The sequence below is a fragment of the Daucus carota genome, chromosome 6, assembly GCF_001625215.2.
Source record: "Daucus carota subsp. sativus chromosome 6, DH1 v3.0, whole genome shotgun sequence".
In the NCBI taxonomy this organism is placed as follows: domain Eukaryota; kingdom Viridiplantae; phylum Streptophyta; class Magnoliopsida; order Apiales; family Apiaceae; genus Daucus; species Daucus carota.
Genome location: NC_030386.2, coordinates 38664517 through 38686490, shown reverse-complemented (window position 1 = coordinate 38686490; position 21974 = coordinate 38664517). Strand labels below are relative to the sequence as shown.

At 35.0% G+C, this 21974-nt stretch overlaps 3 protein-coding genes across 5 annotated transcripts; 1 reads left to right on the top strand and 2 right to left on the bottom strand.

Annotated features, from left to right (window-relative positions):
• Positions 1-150: 150 nt before the first annotated feature.
• Positions 151-2666, bottom strand: LOC108224751 (F-box protein At3g12350-like). Its single transcript, XM_017399471.2, has 2 exons — positions 1649-2666; positions 151-725 (listed from the first exon to the last, which is right to left on the bottom strand). The coding sequence occupies exons 1-2, from the start codon at positions 2567-2569 to the stop codon at positions 285-287; spliced, it is 1362 nt and encodes a 453-aa protein (XP_017254960.1). The 5' UTR covers positions 2570-2666; the 3' UTR covers positions 151-284.
• Positions 2667-5254: 2588 nt separating this feature from the next.
• LOC108226495 (protein SOB FIVE-LIKE 5) lies at positions 5255-6434 on the top strand. Its single transcript, XM_017401458.2, has 4 exons — positions 5255-5763; positions 5844-5906; positions 6036-6111; positions 6192-6434. The coding sequence occupies exons 1-4, from the start codon at positions 5401-5403 to the stop codon at positions 6218-6220; spliced, it is 531 nt and encodes a 176-aa protein (XP_017256947.1). The 5' UTR covers positions 5255-5400; the 3' UTR covers positions 6221-6434.
• A 5417-nt stretch (positions 6435-11851) lies between these two features.
• Positions 11852-17594, bottom strand: LOC108192824 (serine carboxypeptidase-like 11). 3 transcript variants are annotated; one of them, XM_017359321.2, is made up of 14 exons: positions 17272-17591; positions 17058-17203; positions 16667-16743; positions 16394-16516; positions 15107-15209; positions 14995-15032; positions 14700-14798; positions 14526-14612; positions 14288-14437; positions 13617-13694; positions 13425-13543; positions 12509-12622; positions 12360-12405; positions 11852-12246 (listed from the first exon to the last, which is right to left on the bottom strand). In XM_017359321.2, the coding sequence occupies exons 1-14, from the start codon at positions 17424-17426 to the stop codon at positions 12163-12165; spliced, it is 1419 nt and encodes a 472-aa protein (XP_017214810.1). In that variant the 5' UTR covers positions 17427-17591; the 3' UTR covers positions 11852-12162. The 3 variants fall into 3 exon arrangements, with proteins under 3 accessions (XP_017214810.1, XP_063935990.1, XP_063935989.1); XM_064079920.1 differs by having other exon boundaries at positions 17355-17585; XM_064079919.1 differs by lacking the exons at positions 14995-15032; positions 15107-15209 and having other exon boundaries at positions 17272-17594.
• Positions 17595-21974: the final 4380 nt, after the last annotated feature.

Sequence of the window (21974 nt, the reverse complement as noted above, 5' to 3'; positions counted from 1 at the left end):
TCATTGACCATATAGCAACATGAAGACCTTATATCCCCTGTTCGTACATCGATAAAACTTTTCCAGGTGTACAATATCCTGGTCAGTTTCCGCAACAGAACATCTTAATGAGTGACTGAATTAACATAAAAGTCGTCCAAATAGTAGAGATACAAAAGAAAAGGAAACATTTATTATTTTTGAACATGCAGAAGAGATCTGTGCACGGATGTGGCAAGTGCCACAACCTTTTTGTACAACAACAATGTCCAACAGAAAGAAACAAACTAATAATCTTTACAACATTAACTGGTATCTAAGAGATGATCATTCCTAGTAATAAGCTTAAGGTCTACGATGTGATTATCACGAAGAAACCCAAAACCAAATGTTCCATTGCCATACTGCCAAATTCTTCCCTCCACCTGCCGAGGATTCACAGAAGTCTCTGCTAAATCCGGGATGACCAGATCATAGCTTGAGTTGATGTACAGAATGCGTGCCACTGCTTCATCTCCATGTATACAGTCTGACGCATCAGGTGGCCTAAGATGTGTGCGACTGTCATATATGTAATTTTCTTCTGGCGAAAAAGGAGACTCGATGAATGTGGTGTTTGATGTCCAAAACACTGGTGCATAGCCAGAGAAAGGTTTAGACGAATCCTCAACCCTCCGACAAGCAATACCACCAATGTCGTCATAAGCCACCAAATAAAAATCAAGTTTCATGTCATCACAAATTCCCTGCACCCACAAGTAGAACCGATCAAATAGGCTGCAAACACTGATTTATCTATCAGCCACCACTGTTTCCCATTATCATATTTTAAGATACTATTTAAAGTTGCAGAGTAAGGGGGCAAGTGCCAGAGCAATCACGGTATACTTGCATAGTTTGACCTAACAAATGTTTTGTAAACAAGCTCCGCTATATGCGTTCTGACATAGCTTTAGCAAATAGTTGTATTGTACACATATACTCTTTTCAAGATAAAGGGCTGAAACTTGAAAACACATACCATTGTGAAGATACTAATCTCAAGGCCACAACCTTGTGAATTCATGAACTAATAATACATTAACATAACATAGCCATTTGTATAAAAATTAAACAGTAGACTTGTAACAAAGTTCTATCACCTAGAAATATGCAACCGTGCAGAACTCACATATACTTAATACAACATAAAAACCTGTCTAACTGGTTACTACATGGACAGACTAACCCAAATAAACAGGTGAGCCTTCATATTTGAGTCATTTTCCTTTTCTTTCCCTATTGATAAAGAAAGCAATGAAGTCTAGCATCTTTATCTCCCTAATAAAATATTGGACGGAACAAGGAGAGGTAATCAGCGAGACAAGGTAATATTGCCAGCAATTGCATAACTAAACCTAAACCTCAAACTAGCTCCACCATAATTTTAATAGCTTTAAAAGCCTATATTCCTACGTCAAATGTAAGTCCTCTGTCGAATAAATAATGAGTATTTAGGAATAGGTGAAATCTTATATCCTATTAGAAACTACAAGTACAACCCAAGGTCAATGAGATATTTAGTTTGTTTTAGTAATTGCAAAGATTCATGCTTTAACCACTATCCAATGTAAAATCAACAATCATAAAACAGTTACACTACACGGTTGCAAAAGTTTAAGAAGATCACCTTCCAAAGACCCTGCAAAGGCCTTGCAGGCGTAGGCGAACAATTAACAATCTTGACATAATGCTCAGGCTCCCACTTCTTCCAACACTTCTTGACCTTCTCCCTCCTCCTCTGCCTCCTAGACCACCTCTCCCCTCCCGCCCCCGGACTCGTCCTATTCGCAAAATACTGATACATATCTGACATAACCGGAGACCCAATCACATTCTCCACCCCCTCATCACCCTCCTCTCCTCTCGGACTCCCCACTTTCACAACACCACTCTTCCTAATCTCCCCCGAACCGCTCGAACTCACATAATTCACATTCTCCTCCACAACCACATGCCCACCCCCCATAAAATTCACATTCACCGGGATCAATTCATTCTCCACAAACCCCAAATCATCGCATTTGGCCACCAACTCTTCGAACCCCTCAACCCGACAATTGGGATCAAGGAAACTCACACATTCCCCTTCCGAATTCAAACAAATCCAGAAACAAGGCCTCTTGACAACATCATAACCTCCCTCCCTCGAACCCGAAACTCGACACCCCGAGATAAAACAATCCCCCCACTGAAAATACACAAGGGCCGGCGTCTGATCACCCACATTCCCAGGGGACCCACAATTCTTGCTCTGCCCACTCCTCCTCCAGAACCCAATCAGCCCCTCTAACTCACACAAAGTTTTGTACAATCGCTTGTAAGTGATTTGACCCGTGACCCATTTCTTGATCCGGGTCTTCGACCCGAACTTGCGGTCGCACAGAGAGAACCAGAGCTTGGAATCGTTGTTGCAGAGGGAGTAGAAGCGCTTGGAGGTGCAGGAAAACGTGGAGATTTCTGATTGGTTGAGGAAGGAGAGGATGGTGAGTTGCACGTCTTCGGGGAAATCGGGGAAGGCGATGGGAACGGCGTCGTTTTGGGTGGTCATGGTGGGGGATTTGATATGGGAATGGTGTGATTTGAGATTGATCAAGCGGGTGATAGATACATTTGTGAAATGTTGTGTGTATGTATATGTTTTTTGAGTTTGAATGTTTTTGCTGGTTAGAAGGTGCTGGTGGATATTCCGATGGGCCTGGCTTGGGCCTTCTGTATTGAAGTTTGGGTTCACAAAATTGTGGTTTCTAATTATACTTATTATCCACTTGGTCTTTTGACTCTTTCCTGTTAAACCCAATCGAGCAACTCCCGTTGGGCTTTTACTCAGACCAATACCGGACCTGCCAGGCCCTACACAAACATACTGGACTGTTAGAGGCCCTGGCCGGACTGGGCTTTCTTATCCCCATGGTGGCATACTAAATTACTACCCCTCCGTCCCAAATTATATCAGCTCGTTGACTTCGGACACACACTTTAAAATCCATTGACCGCATCACCTACACTAGTTATTTTTAAAATTTTATTTTTATAAATAAAAATTTAAATATGAAATTTTCGTTTACAAAAGAAAAATTACAAAAAAAGATTTCGGAATCAGACGGTCAATGCACCTCAAGTTACGTGCCCAAAGTCAACTAGCTCATCTAATTTGAGATGGAGGGAGTAATACTCTTCCTCCATGTCCATAACAAATACCAGATCACGTTCGATTTTTTGACACACAATTTTAAGTGCTTTGATCGGATAATTAATTATTTTTAAGATTTTTTATTTTTGAATAAAAATATATAATCAAAATTTTAATTCACAAAAAAATTGATTAAAAATAAAAAAACAGAGGGATTATATCCGTATGTAAATTTGTGATGAACACTTAAGTGTATGCAACAGTAACATAAATATGATGGGGACAAGAAAATACCGGTTAGGACCATCTGAGAAGCACGTGGCAGTTAAGGCAAGCACACGTGTGCATCTCGACTTGTCCTTAATCACATTGATACATATACAAGTGATCACGAAGCAAGTAGGCCCTCCCCCATGTTCGTCTTCAGTCTTCACCTCTCAATTTCCATATCGTAATCTAGACTCTCTTCTCACCCATTCTTCTAAAGGTTAATAACAAAAGACACCCAGAGTCTTAGTCTTTTGATGTAATTTTTTCGTTTGCAAATTAATAATCGTTTTAATTTTCGTACATTTTTATATTCCATTCACATTTCATTAAGGTCCCCAATCGTATCTGAATATGAGTCCAACTTCAATAATGAAGAAACTAGCCCACAAGTTTAGAAATCGTATCTATATATGAATCCAGAACTAATAATGAAAAATTTAGTGATACACAAAAATATATTCCGAGAAATGTTTGCATATTTTATAAACCTATATATGTTCGAAACATTTATATTTTATGATGTAAAAAATTGATAGCTCGGCTAATATTCAGGAACCGTTTGACTGAGTAGAAATTAGAAGCAAGTTAAGACTTATAAGTGATTAAAATGTTTGGTAAATAAGTAGAAATTCTGAAACAAAAGTTAGAATTTCTAACTTTTTATAAGTGCTTCCTGACTTTTTAATCAAGCAATACAAATGAGTGCTTGTAACTTATAAATCAGAAGTTGGGCTTAAAAGCCGCACTTCAGTTATTTGTGCTTAAAAATCTGGAGTGAAGTGTGTGTCAAATTATGGGGCCGTTTGGCTGAGCTTAAAATAAGTGCTTTTTGCTTAAAGTAAATAAGTGAAATAGAAGTTAGAAGCAAGTTGAGACTTATAAGTGATTAAAGTGTTTGAGAAATAAGCAGAAGTCATGAAACAAAAGCTAGCATTCTCAGCTTTTTATAAGTGCTTCTTGACTTATTACACAAACAGTACGAAATAAGTGCTTCTAACTTATAAGTTCAGAAGTCGGCTTAAAAGGGTGGCCAAACACCACCTATGTAAACACACTCAACCAATTAGACCAAAGAAAAGTGTGTGGAGAGGAGAAAAAGGGGCTGCATAAACATTAAACAAGATCTCTTATTTAAAATTTCAAGTCAATTGCATACTTCCAATGTTGAATGCCCAATGACGATAAGAGCGGCCTCTATCCCAGTCAAACTTTTTTCATCTCTCTGTATCGCAACCAAGCTGTCAACCTGGTCCAAACCAGACCCTTAAGACTGGACCATTTTCTTGGCACAACGTACAAAGTCAAGTTCCTGTACCCTCTCAACATCAAGCCATCAACCAATCCAAATATTTCGTGTTCGAATCCAAACTCGTTAACATATATCATAAATTCGTAAATTAACTTATATCAAAATCATATAACTGATAAATAAAATTTTACTTATTACAAAATTATTTTATATTTTAAGAACCCGAATTTTTTTTAAAAGAAACGGATTACGGAACGTTTGAGCGAGGAGTAAAACCCGAATGGAGACGGATAAGGGAACATAGAGCGAGGAGAATGGGAGGAGGAGAAAGAAACCCTGGTACAGAAAAGAAAGGGGGTAGGGGGTAGAGGCATAACGGGTGGCATTGAGCTGGCTCTTACACAAATGTGGGATGTACTTGTAAAATTTCCCGTAATCTCCTTTGTTACCCTTTCCCGTTATCATCATTTCACAATTATTCAATTTATTTCTCTTTCCGTGACCCAAAAACCCTTTGAAAAAACAAAAAATACCCAACTGGCATTTCTGATTCATTCACAAATCGACATAATTTAATAAGGCCAAAGCTCATAGCATGGTGACAAACCAAGTCTAGGATTTCATCTCTCATTCTTTTGTTTTCTTTCTTCTCTTCTCATCTTCTTTTATTTATTTATTCATCTCTCCCTTGTGATTCAACAAAGAAATAGAGAGCTATACGGATAATAACATGAATAATAATAATAATAATATGTCAACTTCTGAATGTAGTAGTGGATGTGAATCTGGATGGACTACTTACTTGGATCATTCCTCTGTTTCTGCTTATCAATATGATAAGACACATTGGAGGAGCTTGGGATTTAATGTGGATCAAGAAACTGAGGATTTGTCTATGGTTTCTGATGCATCATCTGGGCCTAGGTACTTGTATGATGAAGATCAGTCTTCTGCTTATTTTTCGGCTTCGGGTTCGGGTTTTGTTTTCAAGCAGCAGCAGGGGACTAAGAAGCCGAAAAATAAAATGAAGGGTATGGTAATGAAGAATGAAGATGCTTTTCTTGATGATACTGCTAGCTCCCATGTTTTTAAGGTATTTTTTCTGCTTTTTTTATAAATCCGAATTCTCATAGATTTTATTCGATAGTGAATTGATGCATGTATGTTTTGCAGAACAATTCGAGTCATTCCATCAACCAAGAAACAAATCAGGATAACTCTGCAACTCAGCATAAGGTATGTAATTGTCATATTAGAAGTACTCCCTTAAAATGTCGTGAACGAACAGAAGAGGGATATCCGCTAGGCTACAGCTCGACGGGTTTACCTATTTATTTAATTCGAGTTAAATATTATTTTTTCCAGGGGAAATCTGCACTGAAGAAGGGTTTTGGATTTCTGAAATCTTCAGTTTCAGGGAAAGCAGCTTCACAGAAGTCAGGTGGGTAGCTGCATCAAGATACTACATAAATGTGTGTATTTAAATGAGGCCTGAATTTGAATTTACATGGGTTTTTACAGGTGGTTTGCAGGGGAGGAAATGGCAATAAGGAATTGCATTGATGGTGTATCTTCTGTCTCTGCTGCAGCTACTCAAGAGAGAGAAAAAATGCAGTAGATTTTGAAGATCTTGTTTTTTTTAACTATCTTTATTTATTTGTTCCTGTTTGTTATTGTTCTTGTCTATGCAAAGGGAAACAACCTGAGCACATAAATATTAAAAACAAAGAAAAAAGAAAAAAATTTATATCCTCCTTTCTGTTCTCTTTTCCTCTTACTATGAAACTTCAACTGGCATGCACACACCATAATCTCATTCATCCTTTCCCATAAAGTCTTGACTCTTGAGTGCACAATGCACAACAAGGTCTCGATGTACACAACCTTACATTTATCAATAGACATAACGATAATGTATGCGTGTTTGGGAACACGGTTTCGCGGCTTTCTTACAATAAAATTAGGTTTTTGCTTATTTAGTACTGTTTGACAAAATATTAGAAGTATTTATTATGAGATGTGAGAAGTCCAAAAAAAAAGTCGCGAAACTTAGGTTTTTTCACTTCCTCCTGTATTTCAAACACTAAATAATTTATAGGTCATGGCATCCAAGCATTTTTAATAACTTGTTGGTTCATACCATGTTTCACTGTAAGTATATTTAATTTGAAAGTTGAGGCAATAATTGGTGGTGTTTAAAAAATGAAAGACAAAAACAGCAACTAACTGAACAATAAAATAAAAAAGTGGTCCTCTAATAAAATAAGAGAGATATAAGTAATGTAGTGGTGTGGGCACAAATAGATAAAAGAAAAAAAGAAAGAAAAAAGAAAGAGAGGATAGCATATCATTATAAGAAGATGGGAAGGAGAGGCCAATAATAAGTGGCACATCCTTCTACTAGTTGGAGAAATGCCAGCTTAACTAGAAGCTGAATAAGTGGTTACAAATGGTAAAATATATTTCATTTAAAACTTAAAAAAGACAATATTTATGATGGAACTTTGATGAAATTGGTCTCCTTTTCTTGAAAAGGGACCGAAAGCACCATCCCCACCACCTTATGACAGCTACACAAAATATATGATCCATGTAGGGCTGTTTAACGAACCGAGCTGTTCGCGAACAAGCTCGAGCTCGGCTCGTTAAGAGCTCGTTCGGCTCGGCTCGTTAAGTTAACGAGCTCGAGCTCGAACACAAAAAATTGTTCGTTAAGTAAACGAGCTCGAGCCGAGCTTTTAGTATGTTCGGCTCGAGCTCGGCTCGAGCTCGACTCGAGCTCGCTCGGCTCGAGCTCGGCTCGTTAAAGCTCGAAAAAATGTAATATTTTTGGGGTTTTTTTTATAATTTATATATGTTATTGAACTCAGAATTCAACATATAATTTATATATATATATTTTAGTGATGTAACCAAAATTTCGGAAAATAATAATTTTATATGGTTTGCTATTTTGACAGTCAAGTAGAAGGTTAACTAGTACCGCTAACTAGTGTTTAATCCTAAATTAGTGTTTCAATTTTTTAAAAAATATTTCTTACCGATCCAACCTCATGGATGTTAACATATATACATTTTAGTGATATAAACAAAGTTTCAAAAAAATTAAAATTATTTGGTTAGCTATTTTAAGAGTCAACTAGCGGTTTGTCTTTATTTTTTTTCTGGCTCGGCTCGACTCGACTCGACTCGGCTCGGCTTGTATTTGTTCGCGAACAAGCTCGTGTTCGGCTCGTTAGTTAACGAGCCGAGCTTGAACACAATTTTTGTTCGATAAAAAAGCTCGGCTCGGCTCGGCTCGTCAGAAAAAAAATTAAAGCTCGGCTCGGTTCGGTCAAAACTCGGCTCGGCTCGGTTCGTGAACAGCCCTAGATCCATGTAATAACAACACCAACTGATTCAATAATTGAATTTTGTTTTCATGGCTGTCTCTTCAAATCTTCAATCCATCCTTAGACTTGGAGCATAGGAGCTTTTTTCTTGGGGGAGGCCACTCTTTTTTGGATTTTCACAACCCCTCCAGCTATTTTCATGTCCTTACAAACTGTAGGGACCGTTTGAGTTAGCTGAAAATAAATGCTTCCTGCTTAAAATAAATAAGTGAAATAGAAGTTAGAAACAAGATAAAACTTATAAGTGATTAAAATGTTTGGGAAATAAGTAGAAGCTCTCAAACAAAAGTTAGCATTCTTAGCTTTTTATAAGTGCTTCTTGACTTATTACACAAACGGTATGAATAAGTGCTCCTAACTTATAGCTGGATTTACAAGTGTTAAACAAACACCCACTACTGTACTACCACATTATTTTTTGAGCCGTAAATGTATGCCACCCTTAGCAACGGCACGCCAATTTGGCTGAGTTTTTAAGTCGGGTTTATGGTCTTATAAGTCACAAACGGTTTATGTAAAGAATTTGTAGTCATTTTCTGATTTATAAGTTAGAATATAAGAAGTTGAAAATTCTAATTTTTTTTGGTGACTTTATATGATAAAACCTTAAAATATCTGTTTAGGTAATTTTGATTTATTGATGACTTATGAATTATTAAAAATATAATAATAAAAATAAAAGTGATTTATGAGTTTGAATTATAATAAAGGGTAATTTCTATCAATAAAAGTTATAAAAATTAATTCGCAAAAAAATTACCGTAATAACCTGTGACTTTAACTCAGTTTCTGGTTTATTTCTAATTTTAAACCGATTTCTGACTTATTATATTAACAAATATTTTTAATTTAAAATTGAAAATAGCTTAAAACCTTTTAATTCCAGACAAATATCCTCCGCAGCCCCAGAGTCAAAAAGTTAATATGAAAACGAAAATCACTTTCTGCAGAGATGTGCAGCAGTACATGTGTGTATTTAAGCAAGAACCATGTTTATTGATTTCTAAGACCAGAAAAGGATAAACTAATATGCTGTATGCAGATTACTAGTGCAGATTAACATTATTCATGTTTACAAGTCAAATCTGTTGTCTGATCCCAACACATGAAAGTTTGTCCACACCCCTAAAGTATTAGACACTGTTTTAACTTTTAATTACTTCTTGTGCACGCGTGCATAATCAGATCAACAAGTCATGCTGTGATTACTGCAAGAATATGTACACACATGGATACAAACAAACATGTTCTTACATATCAAGAGTTTAATACTATAATTAGCATAAACAGAACATGTGCACTAAACATTTAGGTTGTGTTCACTTGGCATGAATGGAATGGAGGGAGAATGGAATGAATTTTGTACTCTAAAATGGTGTTGCTTAAAGAAAATGTATATATTTTTCATTCCTTCAATCATTCCAATCATACTATTTTAACTATAATTCTAACCCACATGTTTTGGAAGGAATGCTCATTCCATCTCTACATCATGTTTCTTTACCTACTTTCTCACAAGAAGTTTAACTACATCCATATTTTGTCCCTATTATTTCATACTTTCTTTTTTTCTCCTTAAAACTTCTATATAATTTTTCATTCCATTCTCATTTCTCCCCTCATTCCTTTCTATGAAGTGAACACAGCCTTAGAGATAAGGATCAAACCCTTAAACTGCTCTTGTGCTCTTTGTAATTCTAAACTAAACAAGTAGGTGCCTTTGTTACCGTATTTTAAGGCGCGTTTGGGGATCCACTGCAAGGGAATCTTGCCTCCACATTTCTCCAATACAATGCAGGTACTATTACATTGCTGTTAAAGACGGCAATAATAGATTTTTGTTAAAAAAGAGGTAAAAATTTATTTAGTAAATCTGAAAGCAGCTTTTCACAGTTTTTAGTTCAAAAGTGTTTTTAGAAAAAGCACGTCCTGTCAGGTTTTTAAAAAATTGCATTTCAGCTTTTCTTTGAGAGCAGTTATAGGTTTCACTATCAGACCCGTAGTATGTATAGGCGGAATGAAGAAACTAAACTAGGTGGATAGAACTTTAACAATCAACTAATATCGCTTTTTAGTTGAAAATAAGGATTAAATTGATTCTGACCACCGACAGGCCTCCAAATTTAGCGATATATTGTTCTAGCCTCGGATTTTTCAAAATTATGGTTCCGCGGCTGTTAATATGGTTCATACTCAATCCCTTATGTACAGGTTGTAATGGGATTGTCATTGATATGCAGATGCAAACAACATCACTAGAGACTTAACATAACCAAACAAACATGTGTGTGAGGATGAAATGGACTTGTCTTTGTTTAGTTGTGTTAAAATCTGTTAAAGACAAGGCTGTCTAACACAAATATGAATTAACAGGACATTTTGGTGCACCATTACAATGTTGTGATGGGTCTGTCATTGATATGCAGCAGATACAAACAACATCATTTAGACATTACACCAAACCAATATCTGTGGAAACGATGGAGTAGACTTGTCATTCTTGAGTTCTGTTGAAAAGCAAGGATGCCTAACACCGTTACGAAATTACAGGATAGTTTGATTCTCGCATGATTGAACCCTGTGGGAGTCTATGCCGACGGTTTCGGTAAACCCAACAGAAATTTGATAAGATTAAGGTGAGATGTGAAAAGTAAATATGTTTTCCGTTGGCATTTGACAACATTTCTGAAAATAAACAATCAGAACAACTCGAATGGTAGAGGCTTTTTGAAAGATGACAAAAACAAAGCTGTGTGGCTCGAATCAGATATTACTCGTAAACTTTTGCCTTTCACTAGCAGATGAACATTAAACTTAACAGCTAATCATTCTCCATTTTAGCTTCTTATATAAAATCCTGGCCCTCACCACCTATCATTCTGCAAATGATTGTATTATGAAAGCAAAAGCAGCTAAAAGCCTAAAACTCAACAAGACAAATTTTATAAAGAAGAGTGGATACCAGAGTATCCGTTTTTCTAGAATGTATCCAAATTAAGTGTCCCACTACCAGCTTGGCAGCTGCAGACCAAGAACTGATTGATTTATTACAGTTTCACAAATATCCAATTATTGAAACCCTATTGATCGGATAATTAAAAATATTAAGTCGATGATAGTAAGTGAATTTTTATTTTTTTTTGGATCTTCTTTTTGATAATTAGACACACTCAGACAACCATCTTATTTGATAAGAATCGAAGCATCAACCTCTGGTGAGCGGAGCGAGAAGTGATGATCACTACTAAGGCTTTATTGCATAAGGACGTTTCCTCAGACGGAGCTAAGGAATTGAACATGTTAGATTCAAAGTTGTAACTCCAGATATCTCAGTAGCTATCATCAAGGTTGTCTCGTAATCCCACTTGACCTTGCAATAGTGGTGTAGGCCCTCTGTCACACTCCTCAGCTGCATTTGGGTCAGTCAGTTACCGAGATTTTTATTTGAGCATTTCCTGATAAAGATCTTTCAATCTTTCATTCGTTTCTCAACTCTGATGTGTACTTTATAAGTTATATAACCTTAATACTTATTGATTATTATTTAATATTTGAAAATTAATTTATTATTAGAGTAAAATACAAGGTGATGGGTTAACTTTATCCATTATGGTATTTTCATATTTTAATGGCCAGAATTTTAAATTTACAGGAGAGTGGTTGGGTATTCTTCTTATTTTTGAAAGATATGAGAGAGGGTCACAATTTTGATGAAAAAACTTTTTTTTTTTTCCTGAAAAAAGTGTCATTGACCATTTTTTATGAATTAAAATGAAATCTGGTCAGTACACTGTAAATTTAAAAGTTCTGTCATCAGAATGAAAAAGGGATAAAGTTCGGCCACTTACAATGAAACATGTATAGTCTGCTGTCCTCTTTATTTAGACTATGAGTATACTGATACAAGAACCTCACAGGGCCTTAATCCTGCTTCTAAATGGGAAATATCCTGGGCTTGGTTTATCCAGTCAAGTATATCCACCATTATATGTAAACAGCTAGAAGAATATATTCTATTAAATACTGGAACAAACTTGTATACAGCATAGGTTGTGACTTGTGAGCAGCCTGTATGCTCGGTCTCGGAGAGTAGGTAGTGTTTACAGAGGTTTTTCTGATATCCATCTTTCGAACATAGCATAACATTCTGCAGGCCTGTTTGATGTAGGAGTATGGCTTCCCCCCTGGGAAAAAAATAATAGCAAGGATATACAAATTATAATGACTAAAAACAGTAGAAACACGATAATAAAATGAGGGTTTAATTGAGTGGAGTAAAGCAAATAGATTTTTTTACCTTGAGAGTAGCAAAAGTCATTTTGTTGGAGTAAGTCCTTGTATAACTGCAAAGGCACAACAATAGATGATGAAAATTAATATTTTCTTGATTCATGGTCTACTTGGTAGCAGATAGTATAAACAGGTGACGATTAGCTTGGAACTGACCCAGAATATTGGCCTTCAAGAATCCACGGACGCCAGTCATCGATAATAGAGTAGTTTAGATCCCTTATCCAAGCTTGCGTGGATAGAAATGGCACTTGGGGATCATGATCACCGCTATTAATCACCAAAAATTCAGTAATGGATGTGCTAGAAAGGACTTTCATTTATGCGTCTTTGATTCATCAATTGCTTTTAGTTAAATAGATTGTTCACATTCAGATATTTTGTTGGCTATGATGGTTTTTCGCCAGAAAAAAGAAGAAGAAATGAATATGCCAGATTGATTTTATTACCTTCTAACTTCTATATTATAACCTTCTGAACTAATTCACTTATCCTTTTTTTTTATAAAAATTATTAAACACCCTCAGTATCCTATAAAGAAAGCGAGGGAGATATCATCAGACCAAGAGGTGTTGGCAAATTTTACTTATATCCTACTAACAACTAAGAAGCAGTTTAAGTTGATTTGGAAACAATTCAAAAAATTCAAATAACTTTAAATCATTTTCACCAGGCTATGCTATAATACATTAACACAATCTAATTTTTTTTACTTTTCTCCAGAAATGTGTTTCTTGAGAAATTTAATACTAGTCTGCAGAGATTCTAGCAAGTACATATTAGTATAGTTGAAAATGTCAAGATAGATTTTCTGGTGCAATTCATTTCTGCACTGAAGATACTAATAGTCGAAGTACTGGACTTTAAGATCAGGAATATTCACAAAAGCTAAAAAAACAGAAATATGCTAGTTTAGAATTACTTATTTATACCTAAAAAATTATATCTCCAAATCAATTATAAATATATTCAGAACAGACCAATTCGTAGGTTTCAGATAGCTTCTCCCCAGGTACTCACCCTTTACTTATGCTTGCCTTTGTTATATTTGATGTATAGTATATGAACTGACCTGTATATGAGGGATCTGTAGCCCCTTGTGCTGAGATTTGCATGATATGGTCTAACATCCGAGATTAGAATTTCAAAAGACAAATCAGTACTGCACCTTTCCCATGTCCCTACGGTCCCCTGTATGCAAGCAAGTCACTGTTTACAACAATCTTATTTTACAAAATGAAAATACCAGGGGATGTACATTTACCTTTCTGATATGCAGCGCTTCCTGAACTTTCATATCGTTGAACCAGTACTTGAAAAGCGTAAGTGCAATTGCATCAACCTGCATTATTATTGTTTATGCAATATTTATCATCATTAATGGTGGACAGAGTAAGTGAGTTGTCATCAAGGACTTACTAGGATCGTATATAATACTTAAACACAGCCCATTTTATCAGCACCTTATATAATATTCTAACACTGGAAAATCCACTTTTTGGGTCGAAGAGTGGATCTGGATCACTTAGTTGAAATCAAGACTTATGCCCGAATCGATACCATGTCAAGTGACCGGTTCTCCTAAAATCTTAAGATGATCATAGTATCATCTCATTGGTCATTATATTTCAATGGAAAGATTAAAGGAACAAAGGGCAAATAAAATGAAGTTTACACCTTTCATAATATTTGTCACCGCTATACTGGCTTCAATCCTACTATCGACTTATCACATGCTTAAACATATTTTCTTTCTTCCCAAGTGCCATCTCAAACATGCAGAGGACAAGTTATAAGGGCGTGCGGCCGTGCAGGGTTTGTAACTGACCATAATCATGACTTGTGTTTGAATCTGACTCAGTCGAGCAGTAATAATTTACAAAATAAATTTAATAGTGAGTGAGATAATTATACAACTTAAAGAGGAGGACATACAGGACACCCAGGTTCAAGAAGTGATGTTTCTCCAATTATATCTGTAACAGCTCTTTTCTCACCAGATAATGATCTGTGAAGATGACGTTGTGCATCACCATCATCACAGTTTTTCCACAAAATATGATGCTCATTAAGTCCAGCAGTACACTGCAAAAGATGAACTTATGTTGCATTAAACAAAATAATAATCATCAACCTTAAACATATTTAGCGAACCTAAGCAGATGGAGCTAACCTGCTCGAAAGCTTCTAAACTAAGTGAACATTCTGCACTGTCAGGATCTGGTTTCTGATCGTCGAACCCACAACTTCTCCTCAATGACTAAAATAGTACTTGGTAAAGTTATTAATAAGCTATTGACATTTATGTTCATCTAAGAATCTGGAGTTCTGATAAGTTTGTACTTACCTCAAAAAGTTCATCAGATATTAGTCCCATTCCATGAGAAAAAGGGATTGTAAAGTTCAACTGAGCAGGGAATGTCGCTGGATTTCCAGCTATGTAACCCTGAAATTGCGTGGCAGAAGCACAAGTTAGGAAGCTCATTTCCTTGGGATAGTAAATAGATTGTGATTCAATCACCAAGTGTTCATTAATCATTCATCTTGTTCAATCTCTGATTCAGTTCGTGCTACATCACTAAAGTTTCCAATATAACTTACAGTATTGATGAAGTCAATGAATGGGATTAGTATTGACAAACCTTAAGATTGATAGCGGGTTTAAGGCCTGCTTGGTTTCCTACATTAATATGACAGTTAGACCATTGTATAAATGAACTTAGGTGCTTTTAGTCGAATAGAATGCACTCTTACCATTTGAAATTATTTGAGTGATAACTGGAATAAACATTCCAGCATAAGAGTCTCCGGCAACATAAAAGGGATTTGAGAGGAATTCAGGATGACTGACAAACCACTGTCAAATACTTCTATTAGAAATCATAGTTAGTAAAGTACTTAGATTGGTGATATAAGGTCCACATAGAACCATGAGCCATAAAAACCTTAGAACAATTAGCTTATTTCCCGTATTAATTAGGGTTCTTCAGCAGAATTGCACATGAAAAAAAAGTCTTAATTTATGTATTATTTTTTGAAATTATTTTTTAACACACACAACGATGCAAAAAAAAACATGTATCTATATTTAGATCCTGAAAATCTATGTAAACAACCCTAGTAACACATATTTTAGAGTAAACATAAAAGTTGTGGCCAAAGTTGGGTTTCCAAATTTTTAGAAAGGTTGCTAAATTTTGTCTCCGCATTTTAAAAAAGTGACTCCCCTTGACGTGCCATTAAAATCCTAAAATTAAATGATATAATTGCGATTTGTTAAAAAATATTTAAGTCTAATATCTATGAAGTTACAGAACTACCCTTATTTCTCTCCCTTCTCTCACCCTCCCTCTCTCTAACCCGCCGCCCCCAGCTAACTACCCATCTCCAACCAAGGCTCCCTCACGCCACTGTTAACTCCCCCTTCATCTTCAATCCCCTCAATATGTATGAACAAACATATACAAACAAACCCCAGAAATCAAGATTCAAGAAAACACAAACCCTTTTCTTTAAAATACAAACACCCCATATGCTCACCAAGAATTATAAAGCCAAGTGTCACCCCATATGCTCACCAAGAATTATAAAGCCAAGTGTCAATTCTTCCGATAATGTCGCACGCAATTGTTTAATTGCCGAATCCAAGTCCTTAAAGGAGCCAATTTACAGGTCCAGAGGGGTGGCCGGAGTTGTAGTGGTGGTTGGAGTTGTAGTCGTGGTTGGGCGGCTCCACGGCGGTATTAATAGAACAGGGGGAAAGAAGACCCATGGGTGTGTTGGGTGTGGTGGTGGGTGGGGGTGTTCCGCCCAAATATACATTTTGGTTTTTACCCCTCTGCTGTTAGTTATATTTAACGGGAGTTTTTTAAAAAGCGGAGACAATGTTTTGGTTACGTTTGTGAGAATTTGGAAATCTGATCAATTTTTCGAAAATCGATATAAATTTTGGTCAAAACTCTGAAGTTTACTCCATATTTTAAGTATATATATTTCACCTTCACAAGAAGAAAATCGTGCTTCTATGAACAAATTCTGTACCTTCCTCAGGAACTGGGCAGCTTGAGAACATGCTTGGTCATCAGTAGAACCAGAAGCAAAGGGTGTCCTGCCGTAAGAAAAACCAGTACCGACTGGAAAGTCCAAAAATATTACACTAGCTACCTACAAACAATTTGAATTGCATCATGACGGTAAAATTACAAAATCTTGAGATCTAGGGACATCATATACGAACCTTAATGTTCATGTGAATACCATTATGAAGGTATTTTAGCAAGTAGGGAGATATATTTAACTCATAAGCATACACACCTTTGTCCATCTGTTGGGATTCATGAACAGGGTAGGCAAAGTCCCATTGTACACAACCTCTTCAAAATATAGTGGACCTGCAATTATGTATGAGTGCCCAGCAGCATAGCCAAATTTTAAAAGTACTAAGCAGTAGAGCCACATTAGTATTAGAACATAGCGAAATTCAATAAATCTAATTTTAGGTCCAATTGATGGGGGAAGACTCTATAAACCACCACAAACTGCCATGATCAAGTCTTATAGTCTATTAACTTGATATCAAAGATGTTTCTATTTTGCATCCATTACAAAATCACAAGGGTAATTTATTTATGGCTATTTTTCCAAATTCATACCCGTAATTTTGTGTCGTGTACCAAACTGTCATGTCTACATAAAAGCGACTTACCAATTCCAAGAGCAAAGCCACAAAATGAAGAACAACCAGGGCCTCCAGTCAACCAAAGAAGCAGAGGATCCTCTCTAGGATTTCTCTCGGACTCCACAAAATAATAGAACAGCTGGACATCCTCAGATTCATCTACCCCCACATACCTTAAAATACAAAAACCATCAGCATGCAACGCGAAAAAAAAAACACACACACACACACAGTAGCTGACCCTGTCTGAAATTGGAAAGGCAGGGGTCCTGGAAAACCAGGGAGGAACTTGATCAGTGGCGAGTGAGTGTCTGAAGCAATCACCTGGGGCCACTTGTATTGAATTATTACAGTAACAAGAATTAGAACATATATTTGGTACACTGCACTTGCCATGTCCAAAGATTTTCTGTTGCTTTAAAACCTTGTTTTAAGTGCTGCTACTGATACTTCTACATGTGTTTCAAAATCTTTTTCATTGGAAAAGTGGAGCACTAAGATTTCTACCACTAAAACAATACCACTTTTGTTAACAAAGTGATAAGAATACCCATATGGAATTCTAAAAAGGTAAGTTGTATTTTTTAGAAGAACAATTGGTTGAGATATGGAATTCTTATATAAATAGGGGAGGTTCTGGTACAAACTTACAAACTTACAAAGTTTTTTTGTTCAACACATATATAATTTGAGTTCAACATTTTTTTAACATATTTTGTTGAACATCTATTAAAATAGTGGTGGAGAAGTACATAAACCAATATTTAAATGTAAGAACTAAGGTAAACATGTTATATAACTAATATTTATGTTTCTAGACCCTACCCAAACCCCAGAGGTATAGTTTAAACATCTTTTTAGATATATTCAACACAATGATAATTAGTGTTCAACACCCGATGTTGAACCCCAGTTATAAATGTGTTGAAAACGCGATTTATTTATGCGTTATTTTTAAAAATTATGATGTTTTTTGAAGAATTTTCAACATGGATACTTTATATAACTAAGGATTAACACGATGGAAGAATAAAAAAAAGTTTGTAAGTTTGTAACTTAAAAAAGTTTTTATTTGATCCTATCCCTATATAAATATTATGCAGGATTCACATTTAGACAAAAAAACATAATTTTTTTTTGTCCCATCCATCTTCGAATCTTTTATCATTTGATACCCATTCGATAAAATTTTCAAAATTTGAGGCACACAATTCGTTTATGAGAGACTGGTACTGAAAGTACTTTTGACGCCTCCAACCTCTTTATCTCAAATGCAAATGTAAGGTGCATTTTTTAAGCTTTTTAGAGCAAGTTCAAGAGTTTTATAGTTCAAGTTCTAAATATAATATAAAATATCATGTCTTAGTAATTTAGGATATATTTTAGTAATTTGAACTCCAACAATGAATGTTGATAAGAATTTATAATAATATATAGAATAGAGCAAAGAAAGAGAGATGTGCTCAAAAATAGAGCTTGATAGATTGTCCTAGTAATATAAAACATCAATAGATAAGTTTTTTCATCAATTGTCCTAAATTATAATTGAGGACATGAGATAGGGTATTTCTTGGACTCGCTCTTAAAATATTTTTTTTTTTTTTGTCACATCGCTCTTAAAATATTAAAATGGTTATTGTGAAAACATAAGCGGAGTGTGTTTGCGTTCGTCCTTATATAATTTTTTTATATATAATACTCTCTATCTTTTTTTTAATTGGTCAGTTTTGATTTTCAATATTCAAATTAACAAAAATTTGACTAAATTTTATATATATATTATATAATTGGAATAATATTAAAAAATTATATCAGTAAAAAGTATATATAATTTATTTTAAAATATAAGCTTCATTGAAAAAAAAGATTACTCACAGATTGAAAAATTGTTAATTTTACTAGTGAAAATTAGAAGTAGATAACTAAAAAGAGCCGTGGTACGATCCTTATATCATTGTGATTTTTCATCACTTAATTTTTGCAAATTTCAGTGAAATTGTTTTTTATATAATCAAATAAATATAGACGTAAATCAATCATAAGTTGACAATTTTTTTTTCTTTTTTCTTTTTTGCATTGAAATTAGGTTAGGCTTTGTTCTACGGCCTCTTGTTCTCGGTTTTTTACTTTTTTTCAAACTGTTTTTAATTTGATTACAGTATCAAAAAATATCTTTTACTTTTTAAATTTTACAATTTTAAAGTGAAAAGAACATTCTTTAATTATAGAATCAGTTATTGAGTTGTACTCCCTTTGCATAATTCCCAAGCTTTTTTTTTATACTCATTTTCTAAGCATACGGTTTAATACATAATATTCTAACAATTTTATATTTATTATACCTTTTATATTTATTTAAATTGTTTAGAAATAATATTTTTAATATACAGTTAAAGACTCATAAACGTGTGATCCTAAAAATTAAAAACACATGTATAAAAAAAAACAAAATCTTGATAGGAGATTTATTGAACTAGGATGATCAGGCAATATTGTCCCTTGTTAGGTTTGAAGACGAAGATGCCAAAACCGCGTACAATAATCGGACAGCAAGAGAGCACTGACCATTGACAGCTGCACAGACATGTTTCAGGGGTTGAGGTTGTTTAAATTTTGAACCCTGTCCGTCTCGTGAGACCATTTTTATAGAGTAAGTGTTAGAGTTCTTCACAGATATTTTATCGTAAGAGTATTTTCAAAGAAAAATTCCAAGTACACGTGAGCTTACAAGTTACAATGCAGGTAGAAACAGTTTCTACAGTTATATTTGTACCGTATTTTGTAAAAAAAATTATAATTTAGATAATTTTGAAAAAAAAATATTATATTAGAATTTAAAAATATTATAATTTTGAAAAAAAAATATTAATTTAAAATTTTTGACTTCAAAATTGGGTTAGAGCAAGTCCAACACTATGCTAAGGGGTTCCCTAAAAATATTATAAAATAATATGTCTTAGTGATTTAGCACAAGATTTAGCACATGAGCTCCAATAGTACTCCCTATATTCATTCCCTATTATTATAATAATATTAAATTTAAACAACTTTGGTGTGGAGGAGAGAGGGAAATGATGTGGAGAAGAGAGAGAAATGAATATTTTAATGATAAAAATAGTTTAGGAGTGGCTAGCATATTCTAAAAATAGGGAGGGGAAGCTTGTGCTAGTGATTTAGCACATCACTAGCATAGTGTTGGAGTGCAATTTTATCCCATATTCCCTATTTTTGGATTTAAGATTTGATTTAGCACACCTATTGGACTTGCTCTTAGTATCCGAGACTCCGAGTAATACTACTACTCCCTCTGTCCCATTTTAACTGATGTTTGACTTTTTAACACGTATATTGAGGTGTAAAAAGACAATGTCTACGCTTAATAAAAAAATTCAATTCTTATATCAAATAAAAGTTTAGATTCTAAACTTTTATTTGATATAAATTTTATAAAGAATAATTATATTTAGATGTGATTTTTTTAACACCTTAAAATACGTGTAAAAAAATCAAAAACAATTAAAATGGGACGGAGGGAGTATAAAATTGACTCGGGAAAGGGCATGAGCGCGCATATTCACTGTTCACAAGTGCTCGTACAATAATTTTTCCAATTTGTTTTACAATAACACCTTCCTTGTTGGAGGAATTCACAGATTAAATAACAAACGTTATACATGTTGGATTCTTCCTGGGCAGACGGTTTTTGAGCAAATTTCAATAGTGATCTCAATCTTCCCCGTCAACATTAAATCTTGGTACACGTTTAGGCCTGTATATACTCGCGGCCTAAACCGGCACTATTGAGGCCTAAATTTTTTGGGGGTTTTTTCATAAATGTATAGAAAAAAGTAAATTTTTGCAAATTTACTTTTCTCAAGAATAGCTATTTGCAGTTTTACTACACTAAGTTTCTAAATTGCAAAAATACTACCCCTCCCTTCTGCAACTGAATGCAACCACATGCAACTGAATGCCTGATTTCAAGTTCCAGCTCCTAAATGTCATTTTCGACCTCATATATATATATATATATATATATATATGGATTCAAAGGATGAGGTCGAAAATGACATTTGAGACTAGGGATAGGCATTCACCCCGCCCCGCTCGACCCCGATCCGATCCCCGCCCCGTTCGGGTCGGGGTTTCGGGGAATTTTTCGGGGGCGGGGCGGGGATCGGGTAAAGTTTTATTAAAAATTCGGGGATCGGGGCGGGGTCGGGGATTCGTGTCTCCCCGCCCCGATCACCGACCCCGATTGTGTATATGTAAAACCAATAATATGTTTATATATATATTATACTAAATAAATAATTAAAAATAGATAGTTTATATAGTATTATTAAAATTAAAAAATAATCTTTATTTTTATTGGTCGATTATAATTATATTTGTAATATAATATATTTTATAATTTTAAAATTATCTTTTATTTATATTATAAATCAATTTTAATATGATTTGATGTTGAAAATATGAGATAATATTATTTTATTAGTATATTAGGAGTTAGTATTTTGTTTTTTATTAAAAAGTATATTATATAACATAAAGCCATTATTTTTTTATTAAAAAATTAAATTTCTCGAATTCCCGCGGGGATCCCCGTTCCCCGTTCGGGGCGGGCATCGGGGAGGAAAAGAATCCCCGTTCGGGGTTCGGGGCGGGGTCGGGGTGGGGTTGGAATTCGGGGATCGGGGGCGGGGATAGCACTCCCCGACCCCGAAGTGCCCCGCGCCCATCCCTATTTGAGACCTCGAACTTGAAATCAGGAGTTGCAGTTGCATATGAGGTTGCATTCATTGCATATGGTTGAATGCAATCTCATATGCAACTGAAAACTGTAAGTTACCATTGATGTATGGGTGCCCCTGGCGGGGCCATTAGATCAAAATAGAATCAACTGAATGCAACCTCATAAGCAACTGAATTTTTTTAGTGTGG